Consider the following 25,595-nt stretch of genomic DNA (forward strand, 5'->3'; position numbering starts at 1 on the left):
GATTCCATGAAACAGTGACATTGTATTTAAAATTGATCTAGACAGAGTTCCCATCATGGGGCAGCAGAAACAAATCTGACTAGGAACCATAAGGCTGTGGGTTCTATCCCTGGCCTCACTCAGTGAGTTAAGGATCTGGCATTGCTGTGACTGTGGTGTAGGCTGGTAGCTATAGCTCTGATTAGACCCCTAGCCTGGAAACCTCTGTATGCCACAGGTGTGGCCCTAAAAAGCAAAAATTGATCTAGAGATAGCTTGAGCAAGTCAGAAATAGTTTTTAGTATGCAAAGTTATGTCAGATCATTCTGCATAAAGTGCAAACAACTAAAAGAGAAGAGACAGAATAAAGGACTATTCAAAAAAAAAAAAAAAAGAACTTTTCCTAGGACAGAGACATCGCAGCAGTTATTAGCAACAACTGGAATAGAATGAACTGTAAGCTATGAAAATGATTGAGGGAAATACTCTGTCCTGAAGAGTTTTTATTTTTTCCAGTTTTTTAACTTTACCACTTCTGTCTACAAAAGCAAAATTAATCAACTCGTCCTTACTGATTTAGTGACACATTATGCTTTTATATGAGATGCATTTGAGGTCTATCCTCTACTTTCTTATGTCTCAGTATCTCAGATAGGTAAATATTACCCCTGTGTTTCCAGATAGTTCTGGATAGAGCATGGGGGAAGCTATAAAAGAAGAGTCATATTGTCCTTGGGAAAAATTAAAATTCATATAGGATTTGCTCCGATATCCTTTCCAAATGACTGGAATGTTACAAGATCCAGAATTCAAGTTATACTAGCTTAAATATCTGAATACATGTAATCTCTAAATGCCTGGGTTTAATTTAGCTTTGGATAACAACTGTGGAGAAGTCTAGTACAAGTCTAATTTGTCTTCCAGGAAGCAAGATCAGTGGACCCGGGATAACATCAAAAATTACAAAAATGATCCATTTTGGAGACATACCGGCTATGTTATGGCACAAATGGACGGGCTCTATGTAGGGGCAGTGAAGAGGGCTGTATCGGAAGGAAGGAAGGTAAGATTTTTAAAAAGCTACTCAGGATTTATATGGTATGACAAGAATATTGAAAATTGTCTTAAAAATTACATTCCAGTTAAGAAGATCAAATTAGGACTAGAGGATAAATTTCTTGCATGAAAGTACTGTCTTATCTATCTCATTGCTAGCACCTGATTCAATGTCTGACACAAAATCCAAGCTTAATGAACAAATAAAACCAGATTGTTTCTGTGTTCTCTGTCTCTTTCATACTGTACTCTGGAGTAGGTTACGAGCCTGATATGAACATACTGGCTATTTAATTAATCTAGTAAAGCTGGTGTTTCAGACAATATGATGGTTAAAGAAAAATGTCTAAGTATACATGTTCTGTGCTTTCCTTTCTGTACACACACAATTTTTTGAAAGGTTTACTGAATCATTGAGGATTCAAGGTGCTGTTTAATATATTCCAAAAATTAGGAAGGCTCTGTTTCCTGGGGATTTTATATATATATATATATATATACACACACATACGCACACACACACCACTGGACAAAATATATAAAACGACAGTTTATAGAAAATAGATGCAAAAAATGTCTTAATCATATGAGCTCAACTTTGCTAATACAGTTAGAAATGCAAATTAAAACTGTACTCACTTATCAATTTGGTGAAAATTCCAAAGTGTGAAAGTATACTGTGCTGGCAAGGCAATGGGGGAGAAAAGGCACTTTCCTAAAATATTGATGAGACTGCAAAATGGTGTCTCTGGTATGGACAGAAATTTTGGCACCCACTACCAAAATCACACATTCATTTACCCTTTGACCTGGTAATCCTATGGGATTATCACAAATGTTCATTGGCAACAATGCAAGCCTATTCATCTGATAATTTATAGTCATGAAAATACTGAAAAAAACAGCCAAATACATAGAATGATTTGCATAAATGATGTAGCTGTAAATAGGAATGCAGTAGGCCTCCATATACTGTTATGGAAAGACCTTCAGAATCTGCCATTAGGTGTAAAAAAGTAAAGACCAGTGCATATCATGTTCTACCTTTTTGTGTGAGAAATTGAAATAGATATTGACAGATAGATAAATTTGCTCTTTTTTTTTTGGGCTTTTTGCCTTTTCTAGGGCCTCACCCGCGGCATATGGCGGTTCCCAGGCTAGGGATCTAATTGGAGCTATAGCTGCTGGCCTTCGCCAGAGCCACAGCAACACCAGATCCGAGCCACGTCTTCGACCTACACCACAGCTCACGGCAATGCCAGATCCTTAACCCACTGAGCAAGGCCAGAGATCGAACCTGCAACCTCATGGTTCCTAGTCGGATTCGTTAACCACTGCTCCACGATGGGAACTCCGAAATTTGCTCTTTTTTTTTTTTTTTTCAAGGAGAAACAACAACAAAATAGGAAAATCAACAATGAAAGAATAAATCAAAAACTAAAAAATACATGATTACTATAAAAGAAGGAAGAACAGAGAGTGGAGGGAACAAAGATGAAAGCTCATATCTCTGAATGTAACTTGCTTTATATATTTGACTTTGGAACCATGCAAATGCTGTTCATACCTAAAAAACAAAATTTTAAAAGGCAAGGCAATTTCTAAGATCTGAAAACAAATGGTTACAAATATACCTAATGGTACATCTAGTTCATGGCATAATTATCCTCTACAGAGAGCAGTTATTTCAAGTGATCCTAAAACACATTTATTGCTGTACAAACTCGTTGGAATAGATGCTAAGGACAAGAAGAATCAACAAAACAAAAACAAACAACCTTAAATGATAATCTCACTTTAGTAAAAATATTGATGTTGCTATTTTGAAATTTGATGGAGTTTGATAGATATAGTAAGGTAAAGCAAATAAGTATGTTAGGTAATAAGATTTTCAGCATAAGAAAAATCAATGAAGTAAAAGGCTTTGTGGGTTTCTTTAAAAGTTGAAACATAAGTAGAAAATCACTACTTTTAGCTTCTTTAAAAAAACTATGTGTTTCCTTTCTTTATCCCTTGAAAAAGCCTAGAAGTAAAGGCAGTAGCCTTGCCCCTGTAGCATTCAGTCTTCCCTGGGAGAATATAACTTAGGGTGGGCAACAATGTCTTAAACAAGGCACAAAAGCACTCGCCACGAAGAAAAAGATTGATAAATTCAGCTAATTAAAACAAGAATTTCTTTTTAAGCATCAGAAGACACTATATAGAGAGTGAGAAAAATAGGCTCTAAACCAAGAGAAGATATTTGCAATACATTTAACTAACAAAAGATTTGTATCTAAAATACATGAAGAGGAGTTCCCGTCGTGGCGCAGTGGTTAACGAATCCGACTAGGAACCATGAGGTTCCAGACACGGCTCAGATCCCGCGTTGCTGTGGCTCTGGCGTAGGCCGGTGGCTACAGCTCCGATTCAACCCCTAGCCTGGGAACCTCCATATGCCGCGGGAGCGGCCCAAGAAATAGCAACAACAACAACAAAAGACAAAAAAAAAGACAAAAAAAATACATGAAGAACATTAACAAATTTTTTTAGTGCCACACCCGTGGCATATGGCGGGTCCCACTTGGGGTCTATTAGGAGCTGTAGCTGCCAACCTACACCACAGTCACAGCAACACTGGACCCGAGCCACGTCTGCGACCTACACCACAGTTTATGGCAACACTGGATCCTTAACCCACTGAGCAAGGCCGCAGCTCAAACCATCATCCTCCTGGATGCTAGTCAGGTTCATTAGCCACTGAGCCACGACAGCAACTCCCAACAGTAACAAATTAAAAAAAAAAAATTCAATAGAAAAATGGCCAATGGGCAAAAAACATCAACAGGAATTTCACAGAAGGGGAGATACAAATGGCCCCATAAATGTGTAAAGAAATGCTCTATTTCAAAAGTAAAACCCCAATGAGATCCTATCACACGCCAGAACTGGGAACTCCCAACCACTCTTGAAATAAGTAAACCATTACTGTCACTTTGGAAAAGGATTGGGCCTTACTTGAAACTTTTGAAGATAATGCATATTCGACAACCTAACATATCCACTCAGAAGTTAGATACACTCATGAACATCAGGTCCAAGTACATAAAAGTTTACAGTACCATCATTTCGCTGCAAACAGGAAATGTCCCAGATGTTTATCATAAGTATATTGTCATGCTTTATATTCATGTAATGAAAAAGCATATAGCAATGAAAATGAATGAACTATTTTCACCCTATCAATATTGATGTCAAAAAATAATATCGAGCAAAAGAATGCACACAATATGATTCTACTTGTACATATTCAAAACCAGGCAAAGTGTTTAAAACATATTGTTTAGGGATCTATACATGGGTGATCAAATAATAGAAACACAAGTAATGAACAACAGGAGACTTAGCAGAGTGGTTACTGTTGGTAGGAAGGGAAGGGAAATGAGATTGGCAACTTCTAAGGCACAGCTCATGTTCTATTTTTTAAACTGTGAGGTGTGTACATTGGTGTTTATTTTTATTTTTTTCCTTTAACTGGGCATATATATCCTTACTCTTTCATATGTATAGTATCATTCTTAATTTTTAAACTAAAGCAAAAAGCTTAAAGGAAAACTACAAACTGAAAAAAAAATACTGCAATTCATATCAGAGATAATGAACTAACTTCCCTCTCTAATATGTAAAGAACTGAAAGCAGAAAAGAAAATGTATTATGCCAGTAGAAAAATTAAGTATATGAATTGTTTACCCCCCAAAATCCGAAGATTTTTTAAACATATGCTCATTATCAAAGTAATACCAATATAAAGTACAATGAGATACTGTTTGTCACCTATCAAATTGGAACTAAACCAGTTGATCAGTATATTGTTGAGGCTGTAATAAATAAATAAACCCTAAGATGAAAATTTGGACATATCTATCAAAATCAAAATAAATAATTTTCAAAATCAAATCATTTCTAGGAATCTGTCCTACATACAGACTCACACATATACAAAATGATGTGTCCAAAGTTGATTATTGTAACATGATTTATAATAGCAAGACTAGAAACCACTTGAGAGTCCACCAATAAAATCCTGGTTAAAAATATTATAATTCAGCACAACAATGTATATTACCTACTCTCTCTCTCTGTATATATATATAATATTATAATGCATTCATTCATTGAAATATTGTTTAAAAGAATAAGGAAGACTTTTGTGTCCAATATGGAAAGGTCCCCAAGAAGTTAAAAGAGATTAAGAGAGAAAATCAAGGTGAAGAGAAGTGCATATAACACACTATCATTCATGTTTAAAAGATGTATTAGTAAGGTATTTTAAAAGATCTAGGAGTTCCCGTCGTGGCGCAGTGGTTAACGAATCCAACTAGGAACCATGAGGTTGCAGGTTCGGTCCCTGCCCTTGCTCAGTGGGTTAACGATCCCGCGTTGCCGTGAGCTGTGGTGTAGGTTGCAGACGCGGCTCGGATCCCCCGTTGCTGTGGCTCTGGCGTAGGCCGGTGGCTACAGCTCCGATTCGACCCCTAGCCTGGGAACCTCCATATGCCGTGGGAGCGGCCCAAGAAATAGCAAAAGGACAAAAAAATAAAAAAATAAAATAAAAGATTTAGAGAGATACACCAATAGTAAACTGGAGACAGGATGGGACTTGAGCAGATAGAGGATGAGAGAGTGATGAGAATTTCCACAGTAGAGCTTCGTTAGGATTTTTAAAATCTTGAATAATGAATGTCTTACTTATTCAAAAACAAAACAAAGAGAATATTTATATAAATAAATAATCCGTTTGTCTTTTTTGCTTTTGCATTTTGTTAAAATTGTCATGTGTTTGTCTTCTCGCCATCTCTGCCCAAAAACCACTTTGTTTGTAGATGTAGTTGCCCTAGGCAACTGTGGTGGTTTGAATCTTGCTGGAGCAGTGCCTTCTGGTTAATACAAAGTTCAGGTTCAAACCTTATAATTGGTTTGCATTTAATGCTGTCAAGTCCGTTAGTCCTATATTAAACGCACAATCAAAATCAAAAGCATCTTAGTTGAGTATTTTTACCATAAGCAGTGATTCTCAGCTAAGGATAATTTCTCACCAGAGGATACTTGGCAATGCCTACAGATATTTTTGGTTGTCAAAACTGGGAATATACTACTGAGATTTAGTGGGTAGAGACCAGGAATGCTGCACAGACCTCCCCCAACTCCCCAACAAGAATGAATCATTTGGCTCAAAATATCGCTAGTGCCAACATTAAAAAAACCTGCCATAGAGGGATGCAAGTAGAGCGGTCTGTTTATTGTACTTTCCTAGGACCCACTCCCCAAATCTGTGTATAAAAGGCTAAAATGTCTCATAAACTATATATTAATAAAAATTATTTTATAAAATACAATAAAATCTCATATATCTGTGACGTTAGGGACCTTTCACAAAGGAATAAGCTAATGGATGCCTAACAAGAGGAACCTCCCAATAGAAAATGACATCTGATTGTCACAAATCAATGTTAAACATAGTCTTAGAGTTCCTGTCGTGGCGCAGTGGTTAACGAATCCGACTAGGAACCATGAGGTTGCAGGTTCGATCCCTGGCTTTGCTCAGTGGGTTAAGGATCCGGCCTTGCCATGAGCTGTGGTGTAGGTTGCAGAAGCGGCTTGGATCCCGCATTGCTGTTTCTCTGGCATAGACCGGTGGCTATAGCTTTGATTCGACCCCTAACCTGGGAACCTCCATATACCACGGGAAGCAGCCCTAGAAAAGGCACAAAAAAAAAAAAAAAAAGGAAAAAGTAAATAAATTTAAAAAAATAATAAAAAAAAAACAAAAAAAAACATAGTCTTTGTCTCTTCCCAGCCTATAACCCTGTTCCAGATTCAGTTCCTGAATGCTATTGGAGATCTGCTGGATCTGATTCCCTCTCTTTCTCCTATAAACTACTCTGACCTGAAAGTTTTCAAGAGATGGGACATGGGACATTGCTCTGCTCTCATTAAGGTGAGACATATGGCAATCTTTCTCTCTGTCCTTCTTTCTGTTCCACACAGACTTTTTTGATATGTCACTCACGTATAGCAACATCTCATCATTCCCAGCTATAGCTACATGTCAGCTCATGGGTTCCTCTATCACAAAACTTAAGATCTGGAAGGAACTGATGGAAAGAATTGAAGGTACATGATGACCCCTCTGGTTCTTCCATCATTTTCTGCTATGCTGTATGTGTTTGCCACTCCTGTGTTCCAGAATCTTCCATTTTGGAAGCTAGACAGAGTCTTTCTGTTATGTGCATATTAAAGGTTAATTTTCTGATAATAAATATAGCAACGGACACCTTAATTGACACAATCCCTGTACACGTCCTACATTTGTAGCCACTTATCTGTATATCCCTGTGCCATTCCCTGTGATTCTGCCTATAGGTTCTTCCTGGATTTGAGAACATCTTTTTTGCTCACTCAAGCTGGTACACATATGCAGCCATGCTCAGGATATATAAACACTGGGACTTCAACATCATTGATAAAGACACCAGCAGTAGTCGCCTCTCTTTCAGCAGTTACCCAGGTAAGTAAATTTAGAAGGACATTTTAGTACTTTGTGTACTATCTTAGGATAAAACCTTGGTGATTCAGAGTAACTGGAATGCAAGAAGAAATGTTTAGTGATTAGTATTCCGTAATGAAAATTGGTTTTTAAAGTGCTGTTTGAAGAAATAAACCTCTAACATTTTACTTAATAGAATGGCATAAACTAAGTTAACAGAGTTGCCAAAAATTAAGCTCAACAAATGCCAACTTGGTATTTATTAAGAACAAGACAACTTCCTAGGTGCTTCACTGGAAGCAAAGAGCAAGACAGATCTTAATCTCAGCACCTCCTTAAAAGCCTGTCTCCTTTTCTTTGCTTTATGATTTCTTCTTTTTTTTAGTGTTTTTTTTTGGTTTTTTTTTGTCTTTTTTTTTTGCCATTTCTTGGGCCGCTGCCTCGGCATATGGAGGTTCCCAGGCTAGGGGTCGAATTGGAGCTGTAGCTGCCAGCCTACACCAGAGCCACAGCAACGCAGGATCCGAGCCACATCTGTGACCTACACCACAGCTCACGGCAACGCCGGATCGTTAACCCACTGAGCAAGGGCAGGGACCGAACCCGAAACCTCATGGTTCCTAGTCGGATTCGTTAACCACTGCGCCACGACGGGAACTCCTTCTTTGTTTTTTTAAATTGAAGTATACTTAATGCATCCACTTCTCTTATTTGTTGCAATATCCACAGCACTTAATGTGTGGCACCTTATATTTAATTTTTGCTGAATGAATCAGTGAATGAATGTGAGCACTACAATACAGATGAGAATGATATTGTTATTGGATACTGTATGTGCTACAAAAGAGGTGTAAGAAATGTTGTGAGTCTTCAAAATTGGGATAACTCACATCTGATTGTTGGGGAAAGGAACAAAGGTTGACATTTGAGATGAACTATGAACAATAGCTAGAATTTGAACAGGTAGGGATGGTTGGGAAGGACAGTCTTTGTAGAGATTGCAAACTCCTATGCTTAAAGGAGACAGGAAGATGAGGTAAATGAATAAAGGGGTTGGTATAAGAAAATAGAAGTGGAAAAAATTGTAGCAAACACATGGTCCATTGAAAGGGAGCCCACTGCTCTGCTTTCACTGACCGTGTCACCCAGCAATGTAGAGGTCAGTGTTTCCAGATCCTCTAGCTTCTCAAGAGAGAAATATGGGTTTAAAAAATAAAACCCACTGTATGAGCCCCAAAAAGCATGTTTGCTATCTGGAATTGCCCCCTCAACTACAGGAAACATCATGAACAAAGGCAAGAGGAAAATTCTTACCAAAGACCTAAGTGTCCAACCTGGATGTGATTTGCACACTCTTCACCTTTAATTACATATATGCAACTTATAGTGTGGTTATTACTGACTACCTGTCATACCTATTTCTGCCAGGTATTTTTGCCAGAGTATTATTTCCCCTTCTGGTATTGTTGCTCCTGATAGTATTAACACAGCCCTGTCAGGATTTCTCAACAGGGTAATAATGTGGTGCTTCCCTGTCCTTGTGACCTGATCCTTCCTTTGAGACCATTTTGATTTTATTTTTGTCATAGTTTGCTTAATTGTTTTAGTACTGAAGTGGACTTAGGGCTCCTCTCTCCAAGTTAGACCATACTTTGATTCTTTTATATTCCTGTAGACCAAAACTTAAGGACAGCAAGATACTGAGATAGTCAAATATTCTTTCTCTTCCTCTTATTTGTGATAAAGTGCATTTATCTTTAATAGTTAAGTTAAAGATAGTTCAGCCATTACCTAAAATCTTTGCTTTGAAATTTCTGCCGAATGGTGTTCTTCCATAGTCTAAACAATCTTGGGTCCCAAAGGTAGTGATGGAGAAGGACGTGGAGGGATTTCCCACGAAACTTTTGGCTTTTCTAATATTTACATATATATTCTTCCAGAATTGATAAATATAGAGGTAGAATCAGAGATAATAGAGATTTACCATGAACCTTATGCCTTATGTATATGCTGTTGATCTCAGAAAAAAAGCTGGATGACTTGTTTTTCTTCTTTGGTGGAGGAGCACTGTGTTAGATTGAGTGGATTATAAATGTGGTGTTAGTTTTATCTTCAAGGTGGCAGGATCTGGATGCTCTTCATGTTATGGAAAGGATGTTAAGAATTCTGGATTCAGAGCAGATAAAGTCATGAAATCTTTGTGACTTGGCTAAGGCACATGTTAAAGATGATGATAAAGAGGATGGTACAGATACCATTATAGCAAAGACATAAACAGCTCTGAAGATTTAGTGTACACCTCTCCTTATTTTTACAAAACATCATTACCTTCCTGCCATATTCTATAGAAGTGACTACCAAGGTGATTGTCATAAGACACTAAACAAAATGACACTTTTTGAGGTTACTACAAAGGAAATGGTAATGCTTGGACAGCTGCTAAACTGTTCCTCAACCTATGAAGTCCAACTATTTTATTTTAGTAAGCCTCAGTTTTCTTATCTGTAAAATAAAGCTAATACAATGTCCACCTTATAAAGTTGTAAACATTATGTATTTATCATCTACAGTTTTCTGTTAAAATGTGCTAGGCAAAGTATTTATGATGAAAAACAGGACAGATACAATCCCTATTGTAACAAAATTTTCATTCTGGTTAAAAACACAAATTAAAAGAGCAGTGATTAACATGTGATTTGCATAATAGCAGGGAGGACTAATTTGAGGGTGATGAGATAGCTTTTAAGAGAAAGTTTAAGTTGAGGCACAAAGACAAGTATAAATTACCCAGGCCAGCGGGGATGATGGGCAATGGAATGTTCCATGTGGAACAAGCAGCACAGGTAAATGTCTGTATGCAAGACAAAGTGTGGAAAAGTCCAGAGAGAGGGAATGAAGGTCAGTGCAAGACCATTAAAGCAACAAATGGAAGTGATATTAATAGATTTGCATTTTAGAATTATCCAGCCCATGAGAGGAGCATAAGAGAGTCTGCCGGCAGGACATGTCGTGGCTGAAGCAACAGGCAACTCAAACCACATTTTGTAGGTGATCAGTCAATATGAGGATGGAAGGGTGATATCCATCTTCAAGAAGAAAACAAGATGTTAAAAATGGCTGCTGAATTACTATAGCAGATCACACTGTGGGTTCTTCTTGTCCTTGCCAGGATCCTTGAGAGATAATTGCCTAATAATTGTTGGAAAGGCACTCCCCAAACTGTACTCCAGCATAGGAGAATAGAAGGAATAATAGTAATCCTTCAAAACACATCCAAGAAATATTACAAAAGGATTTACTGACCCCAGCACACCCAGACTTAACTAAACCAATTTCATGCTCTGTGTTTACCAGAGTCCCAGCTGACTTCATAAAAATAGAGGTGGTTATTCAAGGAAACAAATTTATATTATTATAATCTTAATCTAGAACGGATTTAAGGTGGGGTCCAAAATGACAGAGTACGAAGAGCCTGAACTCACCTGCTCCCATGGACACACTAATCTATAGCTACATGTGGATTATTTCTCTCTGAAAAAGATGTGAAAACTAGATGAACTGCCCCCCACAACAAAGAATAAAAGGACCACATTGAGACACGCAGCAGAGGCAAAGACAGTCTTGCAAAAGACTTCACCTTATTGTGTACAGCAATGTGCAATAAGGAGGGATCTCACCAGATAGATGCTTCCCCAGGAGGAGCAAGGGATTGGTGCCCCATACCAATACTCCAGCTACTGCGATCTGTACCAGGAAAATGAGCCCCCAAAATGTCTGGCTTAAAAAAACAACAGGGTTGATATCCAAGAGTTCTAAAGTGCTGTAGGAAATTACAATTCCCCTATTAAAGGGCTTGCATGTGGTTTTATTCACCCTGAGACCCAGCAAAAACAAACACCAGTAGTTTGGAAAATGCCTAGACCATATGTGAGGAAGATTCTTTTGCCAATCTAAAGTCATCAGCTGGAGGGGCAGGGGTCCACTGAAATGCTCCCAGAGGGAGAGGTGCTAGAAGATACCATTATTGCATTCTCCATCTAGCCTATTAGCACAGGTGAGCAACACCCTCCCACCGTCATAGACATCTCATAGGGAATGACAGCACTGAAAAGGTAGGTGATACAACTTCATAAAGACCCAAGTGCACAGATCTATTTATCAAGGAAAAAAGTAGTCATGGTAGTATCCTGCTGCCTTGATGAAGTCTGCAATAACCGTGGTTGAAATACTCCCCCACCCTTTCGCTGGGGCTGGAGAGCTGCCTTTCTGAAGCCAGTGAGGGTAACCCCTCTATACACACTTCAGCTGCTTTGCTAAAGCCACTGAACACATGCAATCTGTACAGGGGACATCTCTTGATCTCCTGCCTTGCTGGCCAAGAGCACTGACATTCCTGAGCTCCACAGGCCTATTCACAATTGGAAAGACAGTTCTTGGCAGACTACCAGCCATAGGATACTGCACAGACAGCAGGCTGAAATAAAACCCAAGCAGTCTTGTGAAAAAGACCTATTTACTTAGTCTGGAGCTTTGGCCTAAGGGACACATCTAGAGGCTAAGGAGACATTACCAGGGAACATAAGCTGGTTGTACATCCCCTTAGCCTCACTACAGCGTGGCAATACTTCCCAGATAAAAAGCTTACGCACTCATTTTGAGCCCCAGTTTTTTCAGCAGTCATGCAGAGGAAACTTCAGATCTCCTGGTCTGGAGGGCAGCAGGGATTGTGGCTGCATAGAGGGATTAGGATTATGGCCACATGTAACTATATATTTACATGCTTTAAAAGCTCCTACATGAGGATATGGCTTCCAATCAGCCTGAAACTGGGGGCTAAGTGAGATTTCTCCTCTTGGAACACTGACAGGTCTTGGCACCTCTCCACCAACAGGGGCATATCAAGAATATACAAGCAGAGGGGTTCCCTGATGGCCTAGTGGTTAAGGATCCAGTGTTGTCACTGCTGTGGCTCAGGTCACAGATATGGTGCATGTTCAATCCCTGGCCTAGGAACTTCCATATGCCATAGATGTGTCCCACAGACACACAAAAAGAATAAACCAGGCAGTTTAGACAATCACGAAAGTTTGAGAAACAGCAAAAGGCTAGAACAAGGTTGAATGAGAAGGATCATCACCTACACAAGGCTACTCCTACAAGACTCAGAGAGAGAGTTTTTTTCACCTAAGACAGAAGCAAACACAAAGAGTCAAGTAAAATGAGAAAACATATAAATACATTTCAAATGAAAGAACAGACAGATCCTCAGAAAAAGATCTTAATATATGGAGATAAGCAATCTACCTGATAAGGAATTCAAAGTGATGGTAATAAAGATGCTGACTGGACTTGGAAGAGTGGATTAACAGAATAAGAACTTCAATAAAGAGCTAAAAAAACATATGGGGGTTCCCTTTTGGCATAGTAGTTTAAGGATCTGGCTTTGCTGCAGCTGTGGCACAGGTCACAACTCCAGTGTAGATTTGGTCCCTGGCCTGGGAACTTTTGCATGCTGTGGGTACAGCCAAAAAAGAAAAAAAAATTTAGAAAACATAAAGTATCAAACAGATGTCACAGAGCAGAACAAAACAATAACTGAACTGAGAAATACACTGGAGGGTTTCAGCATCAGACCAAATGAAGTAGAAGAACAGATCAGCAAGCTGGAAGATAAGGCAATGGAACTCACCAGAACTGCAAAAAGAAAAAAATAATTTTTAAAAGTTAATATAACTTAAGTGACCTCTGGACAATATCAAGTGGAATATCATACTATATGGAGTTTCAGAAGAAGAGGAGAGAGAGAGAAAAGGGAAGAAAACTTATTTCAGGAAATAATGGCTGAAAAAAATCCCTAATAGAGGAGGAATACAGACATACAGGTGCAGGACTCCCAGGAAGTTCCAAATAAGACAAACCCAAAGAGAACCACATCAAGACATAATTAAAATTCAAAAGTTAAAGAGAGAATCTTAAAAGCAGCAAAAGAAAAATAGTTATGTAAAAGGGAAACCCCACAAAGCTATTAACAGTTTCTCAGCAGAAAGATTGCAGGCCAGAAGACAGTGGAATGACATATTCAAAGCACTAAAAGGAATAAACTTCCAAGAATATCCTACTTGGCAAAATTATCACTTAGATTTGAAGGAGACATAGAATTTTCCAGACAAGCAAAAGCTAAACGAATTTATCACTACTAAAATGGTCTTATAAGAAATATTAAAATGACCTATTTAAGCTGAAAAAAATACCACTAGTTATTAATAAGAAAACATAAAATAGTAAATATTTCACTGGAAAAAGTAAATATATGATAAAGTTAATGGGTTAATTGTTTATAAAGCTACTAAGAAAGGCAAAATTAACTATAACTCCAATAATTAGTTAAGGGACACATAAAATAAAAAGGTGTGAAAAGTGACTCCATTAAACGTGGCATGGGGAATAAAAATGTAGAGTTTGGAATGTGTTCAAACTTAAATTGCTATCGATTTAAAAGAGACTATTATATATAAAGTTGAATGATATATGTGAACCTCACAGTAGCCACAAAGCAAAAATTTGTAGTAGATTCACATAAGAAAATAAGAAAGGGGAGTTCCCATCGTGGCGGAGTGGTTAACGAATCCGACTAGGAACCATGAGGTTGCGGGTTCGGTCCCTGGCCTTGCTCAGTGGGTTAACGATCCCGTGTTGCCGTGAGCTGTGGTGTAGGTTGCAGACGCGGCTCAGATCCCCCGTTGCTGTGGCTCTGGCGTAGGCCGGTGGCTGCAGCTCCGATTCGACCCCTAGCCTGGGAACCTCCATATCCCGTGGGAGCAGCCCAAGAAATAGCAACAACAACAACAACAACAAAAGACAAAAAAAAAAAGAAAATAAGAAAGGAATCAAACACTAAAGAAAGTCATCAAGCCACAAGGAAAGAGAAAAAGAGAAGAAGCAGCAGAGAGGAACTTCAAAACAGCCAGAAAACAATGAACAAAATGATAATAAGTACATAACAATCAATAATTACCTTAAATGTAAATGGACTAAATTCTCTAATCAAAACACATAGAGCGGTTGAATGGATTAAAAAAAGAAGACACATCTATATGTTGCCTAGAGGAGACTTACTTCAGAAGTAGGGACACATACAGACTAAAAGTGAAGAGATAGAAAAAGACAAAAAAAGGTGTAATTGAAAAGAAGGCTGGTGTAGCTATACTCCTATCAGACAAAATAGACTTTAAAATAAAGACTGTGACAAAAGACAAAGAGAGGCACTACATGATGATAAAAGGGTCTATCCAGTAAGAAGATATAACATTTAGAAATGTATATGTACCCAACAAAGCACAAAAAAATAGAAAGCTAATATTAACAGACCTAAAGAAAGAAATTGACAGTAGTGCAATAATATTAGGGGACTTTAACATGCCATTTACATCAATGGATAGATCATTTGACAAAAAGTCAATAAGGAAACAACAGCCATGAGGGAAAAATTATACCAGATGACTTAATTGATATATATGCATAACGTTCCATCCAAAAGCAACAGAATACTTATTCCTCTCAACTTCACATGGAACATTCTCTAAGATAGATTTCATGTTAGGTCTCAAAATATGTCTCAGTAAATTCAAGAAGATTGAAATCATATCTAGCATCTTTCCAACCCCAACAGTATGAAACTAGAAATCAGTTATAAGAAGAAAACCGGAAAAAGTATAAATATGTGGAGATTAAACACCATGTTACCAAACAACTACTGGGTCATATAAGCAATGAAAGAAGAAAAAAAACAAACAAACCTAGAGATAGATGAAAGCAGAAATGCAACATTAAAAAAAATCTGTGGGATGCAGTAAAAGCAATTCTAAGAGGGAAGTTCACAGCAATGTAAGCAACCTTAAGAAATAAGAGAAATCTCAAGTAAACTATTTATTTATTTATTATTTTTTATTTGTTTATTTTTTCCCACTGTACAGCATGGGGACAAAAGTTACTCTTACATGTATACATTTTTTTCCCCACCCTTTGTTCTGTTGCAGTATAAGTATCTAGACATAGTTCTTGATGCTACTCAGCAGGATCTCCGTGTAAATCCATTCCAAGTTGTATCTGATAACCCCAAGTTCCCGATCCCTCCTACTCCCTCCCTGTCCCATCGGGCAGCCACAAGTCTATTCTCCAAGTCCATGATTTTCTTTTCTGTGGAAATGGACTTCCCATGTGGCTCGCAGCATAACTGCTCGGCATTGCTTCAAGTAAACAATTTAACTTTAGACCTAAAGGAACTAGGAAAATAAGAGCCCAAGTCAGTAGACAGAAGGAAATAAGCATGATAATAATATAATAATAGTAAGATCATTGTATAATCATAATAAGATTGAAGCAGAAATAAATGAAACATAAAAAGACACTAGTAAAGATCAATAAAACTAAGAGCTGATTCTTTGAAAAGATAAACAAAGTTGACAAATCTTTAGCTAGTTTCACCAAGAGAAAAAGAGAAAAGGCCCAAATAAAATAAGAAATGAAAAAGTTACATCTGATACCACATAAATACAAAGGATTATAAGAGACTACTATGAACAACTATACACCAAAAAATTGGGCAACCTAGAAGAAATGGATACATTCCTAAAAATTTACAGTCTTCCAAAACTGAATCATGAAGAAATAGAAAACCTGAATAGACTGATTACTAGTGAGGCAATTGAATAGCAATCAAAGCCTCTCAACAAACACAAATCGTGGACCAGATGGCTTCTCCAGTTCATTCCACCAAACAAAGAAGATTTAATACCTGCTTTTCTCAAACTCTCCCAAAATATCAAAAAGAAGGGAACACTTCTTCCTAACTCATTTAACAAGGACAGCATTACCCTGATACCAAAATCAGGGAAGGGCAACACAAAAAGAGAAAATTACAGGCCAATATCCCTAATGAATACAAATACAAAATCCTCAACAAAGTATTAGCCAGCCAAATTCAACAATTCATTAAAAGGGTGATACAGAGTGATCAAGTGGGATTTATCCTAGGGATGCACAATGGTTCAACATCTGCAAATCAATCAATGTGATACAACACAATAACAAAATAAAAGATAAAAATCATATGATCCTCTCAATAGATGCAGAAAAAAACACTTGACAGAATTCAACATCTATTTATGACAAAAACTCTCAATAAAGTGAGTATAGAGGAAACATATCTCAACATAGTAAAGGTCACATACAAGATAACATCATCATCTTCAATGGTGAAAAGCTAAAAGCTTTTCCCCTAAGATCAAATACAAGACAAGGATGTCCACTCTTGCCACTTTTACTCAACTTAGAATTGGAGTTCTAGCCAGAGCAGTTAGGCAAGAAAAAGAAATGTCTTCCAAATTAGAAAGAAAGTAAAATTGTCACTATTTTCAGAAGACATGAAGACTCCACACAAAAAAACTGCTAGAACTAATGAATCCATTCAGTCAATTTGCAGGATACAAAATTAACATACAGAAATCTGTTGTACTTTTAATAATGAATTCTCAGAAAGAGAAATCAAGAAAACAATCCTAACATATACACACTACCATATATAAAATAGTTGACTAGCAAGGACCTACTGTATGGCACAGGAAGGTCTACTCATTGTTCTGTAATAACCTATATGGGAAAAAAAGAATGGATATTTGTATAGGTATAACTGATTCGCTTTACTGTAAACCCAAAGCTAATACAACATTATTAATCAACTCTACTCCAATAAAATATTTTTTAAAATCCCATTTACAGTAACATCAAAAATAGTAAAATACCTGGGAATAAATTTAACCAAAGAGGTTAAGGAACTGTACATTGAAAACTATAAGACATTAATTGAAGAAATTGAAGACAAATAAATGAAGAGATATTCCATACTCATGGGTTGGAAGAATTAATATTGTTAAAATGTGCATACTACCCAAAGCAATCAATAGATTCAAGGCAAACCCTGTCAAATTTTCAATGACATTTTTCACAGATCTATAACAAATAATTTTAAATTAATGCAGTCACAGTGGAAAACAGTATGGAAGTGCCTCAAAAAATTAAAAAGAAAGATACTGTATGATCCAGCAATTCCACTATTGAGTATATCTGAAGAAAATGAAAACCCTAATTTAAAAAGATACAGGCACCCCTATATTTATTGCTGTATTATTTACAATAGCTAAGATATGGAAACAACCTAATTATCTATGAATGGATGCATGATAAAGAAGATGTGGTATACATTGGATTCTTCTAACCCACTCTGCCACAGTGGGAACTCCCTGTCATATACTTTTTTTTTTTTTGTCTTTTTACCATTTCTTGGGCTGCTCCCACGGGATATGGAGGTTCCCAGGCTAGGGGTCGAATCGGAGCTGTAGCTGCCAGCCTACGCCAGAGCCACAGCAACGGGAGATCTGAGCCACGTCTGCGACCTACACCACAGCTCACGGCAACGCCAGATCCTTAACCCACTGAGCAAGGCCAGGGATCAAACCTTCAATCTCATGGTTCCTAGTCAGATTCGTTAACCACTAAGCCACGACGGGAACTCCTGTCATATACTTCTTAATCAAATTGTTTATATAGGCAGGGGACCTGCAAAAATCACTTGCTTGAGGCTCTGGAAACTCTAAAGAAGGCGGCCCTGTATAACCTTGTATCAGAAGCAGTCCATCCTGCACAACAAGGATTTTGAGTAGCCATGGCCTGTTTTACTTAACAGCTGATAAGGTGAAGGAGAATAACAGCCCTGCCCAGCCCTCCACCAGGTTACTGTATACAGACAGCTATTGACTTTGGCTTATGCAATCGAGAACCAAGGAAGTCAGCTACAGAAAGACATCTCATAGGGTCATAGGGAATGACAGCACTGAAAAGGTAGGTGATACAACTTCATAAAGATCCAAGTGCACAGATCTATTTATCAACAAAAAAAGGACTCAAATAAAACATTGGCAAGAATGTGGAGAAAAGGGAACTCTTGTAAGGTGTCAAAAATGTAAATGGTGTGGCCACTGCAGAAAACGGTATGGTGGTTCTCAAAAAACTAACAATACAACTACCATATGACCCAGCAATTTCACTCCTGGGCACACACACACACACACACATACCAAAAAAACCCCCCAGCAATCCACTACCTTGAAAAAGATCCCTGCACCCCAACATTCATAGCATTATTTACGATTGCTAAGATACAGAAACAACCTAAGTGTCTATCAATAGATGAATGGATAAAGAAGAGGTAATACACATACAAACACACAGAATAAAAAGAATTTTATTCTTTTTTATGGCTGAGTACACGGTAATACTCAGCCATAAAAAAGAATAAAATTTTGCCATTTGCAGAAACATGGATGGGCTTGGAAGGCATTATGCTAAGTGAAATAAGAAAGACAGAGAGAGACAAATACTGTGATATCACTTAAATGTGGAATATGGAAAATACAACAAACTAGTGAATATAACATAAAAAGAAGCAGACTACGGATATAGAGAACAAATTAGTAGTTACCAGTTGGGAGGGGTAATATAGAAGTGGGGGAGAAGGAGGCACAAGCTATTAGGTGTAAGACAGGCCACAAGGATGCATTGTACAACACAGGGAATATAGCCAATATTTTGTAATAAATGTAAATGGAGTACAACATTAAAAATTGTACAAAAATAAATATAATTTATTCATATCAAGAAAAAGTTCTACTCACTTCAACTGCATTGAATCTTTATTTATTTATTTATTTGTTTTTTTGCCTTTTCTAGGGCCACACCCACGGCATATGGAGGTTCCCAGGCTGGGGGTCTAATCGGAGCTGTACTGCCGGCCTATGCCAGAGCCACAGCAATGTGGGATCCAAGCTGCTTCTGCAGTTTACACCACAGCTCACAGCAATGCTGGATCCTTAACCCACTGAGCGAGGCCAGGGATCAAACCTGCAACCTCATGGTTCCTAGTCAGATTCGTTAACCACTGAGCTACAACGAGAACTCCTTTGTGTGTGTGTGTGTGTGTGTGTGTCTATGTTTTGTAGTTTTTAGTATATGGATCTTCCATATTTTTAATTAATTTGAATCCTAAATGATTTTTTAATGCTGATCAATCAGAATCAGAATCAATTTTTTATTCCTTTTTCCAGCAGTTCATTGCTATATATATATATATATATATATATATATATATATATATATGCATTAGTTAGCTACAGCTACATAAGAAAAAAATCACCCGCAAAATGAGTGGCTTGAAATGAAGATAATTATTTAGTATCTCACAGTTTTTGTGGATCAGGAATTTAGATAGGACCCAGTGAAGAAGCTTTGTCTTTACTTCTCTATATCTGGAGCTTAGTTGAAGATGCAGACTGAGAGGCTGAAATCTCTGATAACTTAACTGAAGCTAAAAATATACTTCTAAGGTGACTCACTTACATGGCTGACAAGATAGTGCTGGCAAATTAACTTTCTGCAGGGTTGCTCAAGTATCCTCAACACAAGCTGCCTGGTTTCCCCCAGGCAAGTGAACTGAAAGACCGAGGCAGAAACAGCAATGTCAATTATGACCTAGCTTCAGAAGTCATATACTGTCACTTCCACCACATTCTACTTATTAGAAAGATGTTAGTATGATCAGCCCTCACTCAAGAAAAGGAAATTAGAATCTACCTTTTAAAGGGAAAATTGTCAAGGAATGCGTTAAAATATAAAAGCCAGGGAGTTCCCGTTGAGGCAAAGCAGAAACGAATCCGACTAGGAACCATGAGGTTGCAGGTTCGATCCCTGGCTTTGCTCAGTGGGTTAAGGATCCAGTGTTGCTATGAGCTGTGATATATTGTTTCTGTGGCTGTGGCGTAGGCCGGCAGCTATAGCTCTGATTAGCACCCCTAGCCTGGGAACCTCCATAGGCCACGTGTGTGGGCCTAAAAAGACAAAGACAAAGAAAAAATTTTCAAAAGCTACCACAATACAGAAATATTATTTTTTGTATGTTACTTTTTATCCTGAGAACTTTCTAAATTCATTTATCAGCTCTAGTAGATTTTTTGTAGGTCTCGGGATATTTCGATATGCAACATCAGGCCATCTCTGCATAAAGACAGTTTTACTTCTTCCTTATCTTATATGTCTTTGTTTTCTTGCATGAATGCACTGGATAAGACTTCCAGGACACTGTAGACCAGAAGTGGCAATGGGAATCCTTGTCTGGTTCCTGATCTTAGAGGAAAAGTATTTAGTCTTTTGCCGTTAAGTATGATGTTAATGGTAGATTTTTTGTAGATACTCTTTATAAGGTTAAAGAGTACTTTACTTAATATTTTTACTTTGCTTAATATTTTTATAATGAATAAGTGTTGCATTTTGTGCAATTCCTAACTTCTATTAAAATGATCTTACAATTTTTATCCTGTTAATATAGCAAGTTCCATACACTGCTTTTCAGATGTTAATTTGGCATACCTGAGATCAACCCTACTTAATCATCATCTATTATTCTCTTTATTTGTTTTTTATTCAAATTATTAATATTTTAAAAATATTTTTTCATCTAATATTCATGGGAGATATTGGTCTGTAAACTTGTTCTTTTCAGGGTAAACTTGTTCTTTTCATCTGAGTTTGGCATTGTTTTTTCCTTCTGTTTTCTGAAAAAGTGTGTGGGACTGGAATTGTTTTTTTCTTTTCTTCAAATGTTCAAAAGGATTCATTGATTAAGCCATCTAGACATGGAATTTTATTTGTTAGAATAATTTTAACTGTGAGTTCAGTTTCCTTCATTGACATAGGTCCATTCAGGTTTTCTAATTCCTCTTGAGTCAGTTTTGAAAATTTGTCTTTCAAGGAATTTATCCATTGGTTCTAATTTGTCATGTTTATTGACATAAGATACTATTCTATTAACCTTTTAATGCTTGTAGGATCTGTAGCTAAGTGCCTTTTTTTCTTTTTACAGCTGCACCTGTGGCATATGGAAGCTCCCAGGCTAGGGGTCGAATTGGAGCTGCAGCTGCCGGCCCTATAGCACAGCCACAGCAAAGCCAGATCTGAGCTGCATCTGTGACCTATGCCACAGCTTGCAGCAATGCCAGATGCTTAACCCACTGAGTGAGGCCAGGGATTGAATCTACATCCTCATGGATAATAGTCAGGTTCTTAACCTGCTGAGCCACAATGGGAGCTCCAAGTACCTTTAATCATTCGTGATGTTGTATCTTTTTTTTGATCAGTCAAGGTGGAATTACATCAAATTTATTGACATTTTTCCAATAACCAAATTTTATTTTTTCATTGTTTGGTTTCCTATTGTTTGTTTTTCTTCTTCATTGATTTTCACTTTTATCTTCATAATTTTCTGTTTCTACTTTGCATTTGATCACTGTAGTTTAGTAAACAGTCAAGGATTTTGGCAGAGACTAGCTGAGATTTTAGAGCTAACTCTCACTGTGTTTTTCTTATTTCCAAGGTTTCCTCCAAGTTTCCACTTGTTCTTCCAGCTCTGAATTTTGTCCTTTGATAGCTTAAGCAGCCTGAGCTATATGTAAATTGAGGAGCACCCTCTATCAAAGTGGCAGCAAACTTGCATATCTCACTAGGAACAATTTGGTCTCACAAACGTACATCTCTCAGTTCTTTCTGGTTTTACCCTGAGCTCCTGGCATCTCTCACACTCTTGCATAGTTAGTGGTCAGCCTGGAATTGGGCAGAATACACATTCAGATTTTGGGTCTCTGCTCTTCTATACTTCTCTCTGGCTTACAAAAGTGTCCTCTTAAATTCTCAACAAGCAACTTTGACTACCATCTCAAGTCACTATGCCGGCAGTTTTTCACCACCAGAGCTGGTGACAGGAGATTAGGAAGTGCACTCACACAAGGAACTCACATTTTTACATTCTTAACTAATAGGATCAGTGTTCAGTTTTTTCTGCCTTTGGTCATTTTCTGGTACCTTCGACTAGTTGTTTTAAATGATTTTATACAGTATCTATCATTTTTATTTGTGGGAGAAATCATCCAATTTCTTTATGCTGCTATTGGAATACTTGCACTTGGTAGGAGCATTTTTATGGCTTTTTAATGCGTTTCACCCCCATGTTTACCGTATTAACAAAAGATCACAAGAGCTCCTCTTTGAAGCCTTCACTAACCTTCAGGCTGAGTAAGCTGCCCCTTGTTTCAGCTTCCCTGGTGCTCTGTGTGTCATTTCTTCGGAACCCACATTCCATTGTCATATCTGCATTTCCAGGGCCAGCACAGAGCCTTGAATATTGTAGTCATTGAACAAATATTTACGGAAGCAAGGAAAGAGGAAAAGTGGAAAGGAGAGAAGGAAAAAAGATACTAGGGAGAAAAAGAAAGCAGTCAGGCAGACAGATTACAGACTCTGATGTGGACATGTGGGAACCGGAGGGAGAAAGCTGGGGAAATGCAGCAGAAGTTGGAGGAGGGGCTGCCTCAAAAATCACTGTCTCTGCCACAACCTTATTGTTTTCTCTTCATATTGCCCTCCCTTTTATTTATTTATTTATATTTTTAAAATGTTTTCTTGTTTATTCTTTTGGCTGGACCCATGGCATGCGGAAGTTCCTGGGCCAGGGACCAAACCCATGCCACAGCAGTGACCTGAGCCACATCAGTCACAATGCAGGATCCTTAACCCACTGCACCATGAGGGAACTCCCTGCCATCCCTTTTATAACCTTGATTTGAAAAGGAGAGTTCAAGATGTTCAGGAATTATTATCAAGGCCCTTCAGATGCAAGCCCGTATGTTCAGCCCAGGACTTGGACCTTGAAGCTAATCCTTTGTAGCCACCCTGATTATGAATGATGTGAATAGGAGTGAACAAATTTATGGAAATTAGCACCCAAGTTTTATGTAAGTTAAACGTGTTTGTGCTGAACTTGTTATTAAAATGAAAAGGAAACAAACTAATGTTTGTTTAGGTCCCACTTATGTGCTTGGCATTGTAACTGACACAATGTGTATGCACAATACACATTTGGTATGTATCATGTCACTTAATTTTCATATCAACCTAACAAGGAGGGTATTGTATCTGCATTTTTCAAATAAAGAAAAGAGCGCACTGCTCAGGGGTTGGGCACTGAGGTTCCAACACAACATAGCTGAGTATAAAATAACCGGTTTTGTTTTCAGAAATGGGTCCGTTTGTATTCAAGTTAAATGGCTAAAACTAGAAGAGCCGTGAACGCCAAGGGCTTCCTCGGGTGCCAGGTGGGTGGAGCTTTTGTGTGGGAAGGAAAGCTGGAACCTATTCAAAGTGCTTTAATTGAGGGTTACGGAAACGACGATCCCGACCAGGCTGAGGCTCCACGCTTCCCTGTACATCCGGGTATCCCTTCACCTTCCACACACATACTTAGCCCTTCAACTTAACGTTTCCTGTAGAGTTTGCAAAAAATGCAGATTCCAAAGTGCCACCCATAGGAACGCTTATTCAATGCATGTGGGCGGGTGCATTTGTAATAAACACCATAGGTGATGCCAACATATTGGGTCCAAGCCCATCTTTTTAGACTCTGGCGGCTCCTGATCTGTGTAGCCATGACTTTGCTCAGCCTTTTGATGTTTGAAGTTCAAATACTTGAAAGTAAGTGCACAGAAAGATAAAAGAATACTCTCAAAGCCCTAAGAAAATGTAGTAAAGTCTCCTTCATAATCCATTACGTTATGACTTTCACGGGTTATTAAATTGTCTGTGTAATTGTAAACATATTTAATGTGTAATTTTATTCATTTTACCTCTTTTATCTTAGATATTTTGATCATAACGCTGAAATATATACAAACAATCTGTGATTTAACACATGCCAAGATTCAACTCTTCTGCCTTTAAGTAGAGCCAAAGGAGGGGAAAAAAAAATAAAAGTATAACTAGGGTGCCTATTCCAAAGAACTGTAGCCTGATTTTGTAACATTTCATTTGTGCTTTCCTAAGTTCCTCTCCTTTGTTTTGTATTCCTCTTTGGCACCATCCTGGGATACTGATGACTTCTGCCAGTCCACACCTGTCAGTCATCTTTCCCCACCTAGCTAAGGAAGCCATGACTCACTTTCTTCCTAATGGCTTCGAATGTGTGTTTGATGGTGTGTCTCAGTGTTGTCGCCATTTGCATGACTACATTCTTTTCCCCTCCCATTTGTCAGGCATATGTTATAGTGGAAAAGGCATGTGTAGAAATTCAGTCCTAGATTTATTCCTGACCATGCTGTTTATTAGCTTTAAATAGCTAATTTAAAAAAAATAGTCCATCTAAGTGCTCTTTGTGTGAAGATCAGAGGGTGGTATCCATCTTTCTAAAAGCAGGGTTTCTGGTATGTGGTAGGAACACAGAAAATGTTAGTTCATCAGTGTCACCGTCTTCTCTTTCTTCCTCCTACGTGTCAAATCCTTTTCTCGGTGCTGGAGTGAACAAGACAGAAGAAGTTCCTGCCCTGGTGGAACTTGTATGCTATGGGTAAATAGAAAAGGAAACAGTCAACAAATTAATAATATAAAGTAAATAAGATAATTTATTATTGAAGAAAAACAAACTTAATTTTGATAATTAAACAGAACGTGGATTAAATGTAAAGCGACCTTCTTCATATTTACTTTATATAATCTTTAAGAGGCTTACTAATTGTTTTATTTGGACCATTGCAAGATACTCAAACTCCAGCATGCACTTTATGTGCCTGAATGTCTAATGATTGGTACCAGTTAGGATCTTGGCAGGAAGAGAAGTAAATGAATGCCATTCTAAAGCTAGGAAGACCAAGTCCATTGAAGAGTAGACAAAATAATCACCTGGAGGATTATTATGTTATTTATTGTCTTTGGTCAAAAGTGATTCTACTCTTTTGGAAGGAAGGAATGTGTTTGGTCTTGGGAGCTTTGGAGCAGCTAATGCATGAGATGTGCAAATGAGCATATTTAAAAATTTATTTTTTAATGGCTTATAACATTATGTAAGTTTTATGTGCACATAAATATTATATTTCAAACTCCATA

General features: G+C 37.7%; 1 protein-coding gene across 1 annotated transcript in view; it reads left to right on the forward strand.

Annotated features, from left to right (window-relative positions):
- The window catches only part of PLBD1 (phospholipase B domain containing 1), a 70,335-nt gene that overhangs the window by 27,461 nt on the left and 17,279 nt on the right, over window positions 1-25,595 (forward strand). Inside the window, exons 4-6 of the mRNA XM_047787501.1 lie at window positions 904-1,042; window positions 6,873-7,013; window positions 7,439-7,583. Of these exons, the coding sequence (XP_047643457.1) occupies window positions 904-1,042; window positions 6,873-7,013; window positions 7,439-7,583 (425 nt within the window). The remainder of the gene's footprint in view (window positions 1-903; window positions 1,043-6,872; window positions 7,014-7,438; window positions 7,584-25,595) is intronic.

This window comes from Phacochoerus africanus, chromosome 7, assembly GCF_016906955.1.
Source record: "Phacochoerus africanus isolate WHEZ1 chromosome 7, ROS_Pafr_v1, whole genome shotgun sequence".
Lineage (NCBI taxonomy): Eukaryota > Metazoa > Chordata > Mammalia > Artiodactyla > Suidae > Phacochoerus > Phacochoerus africanus.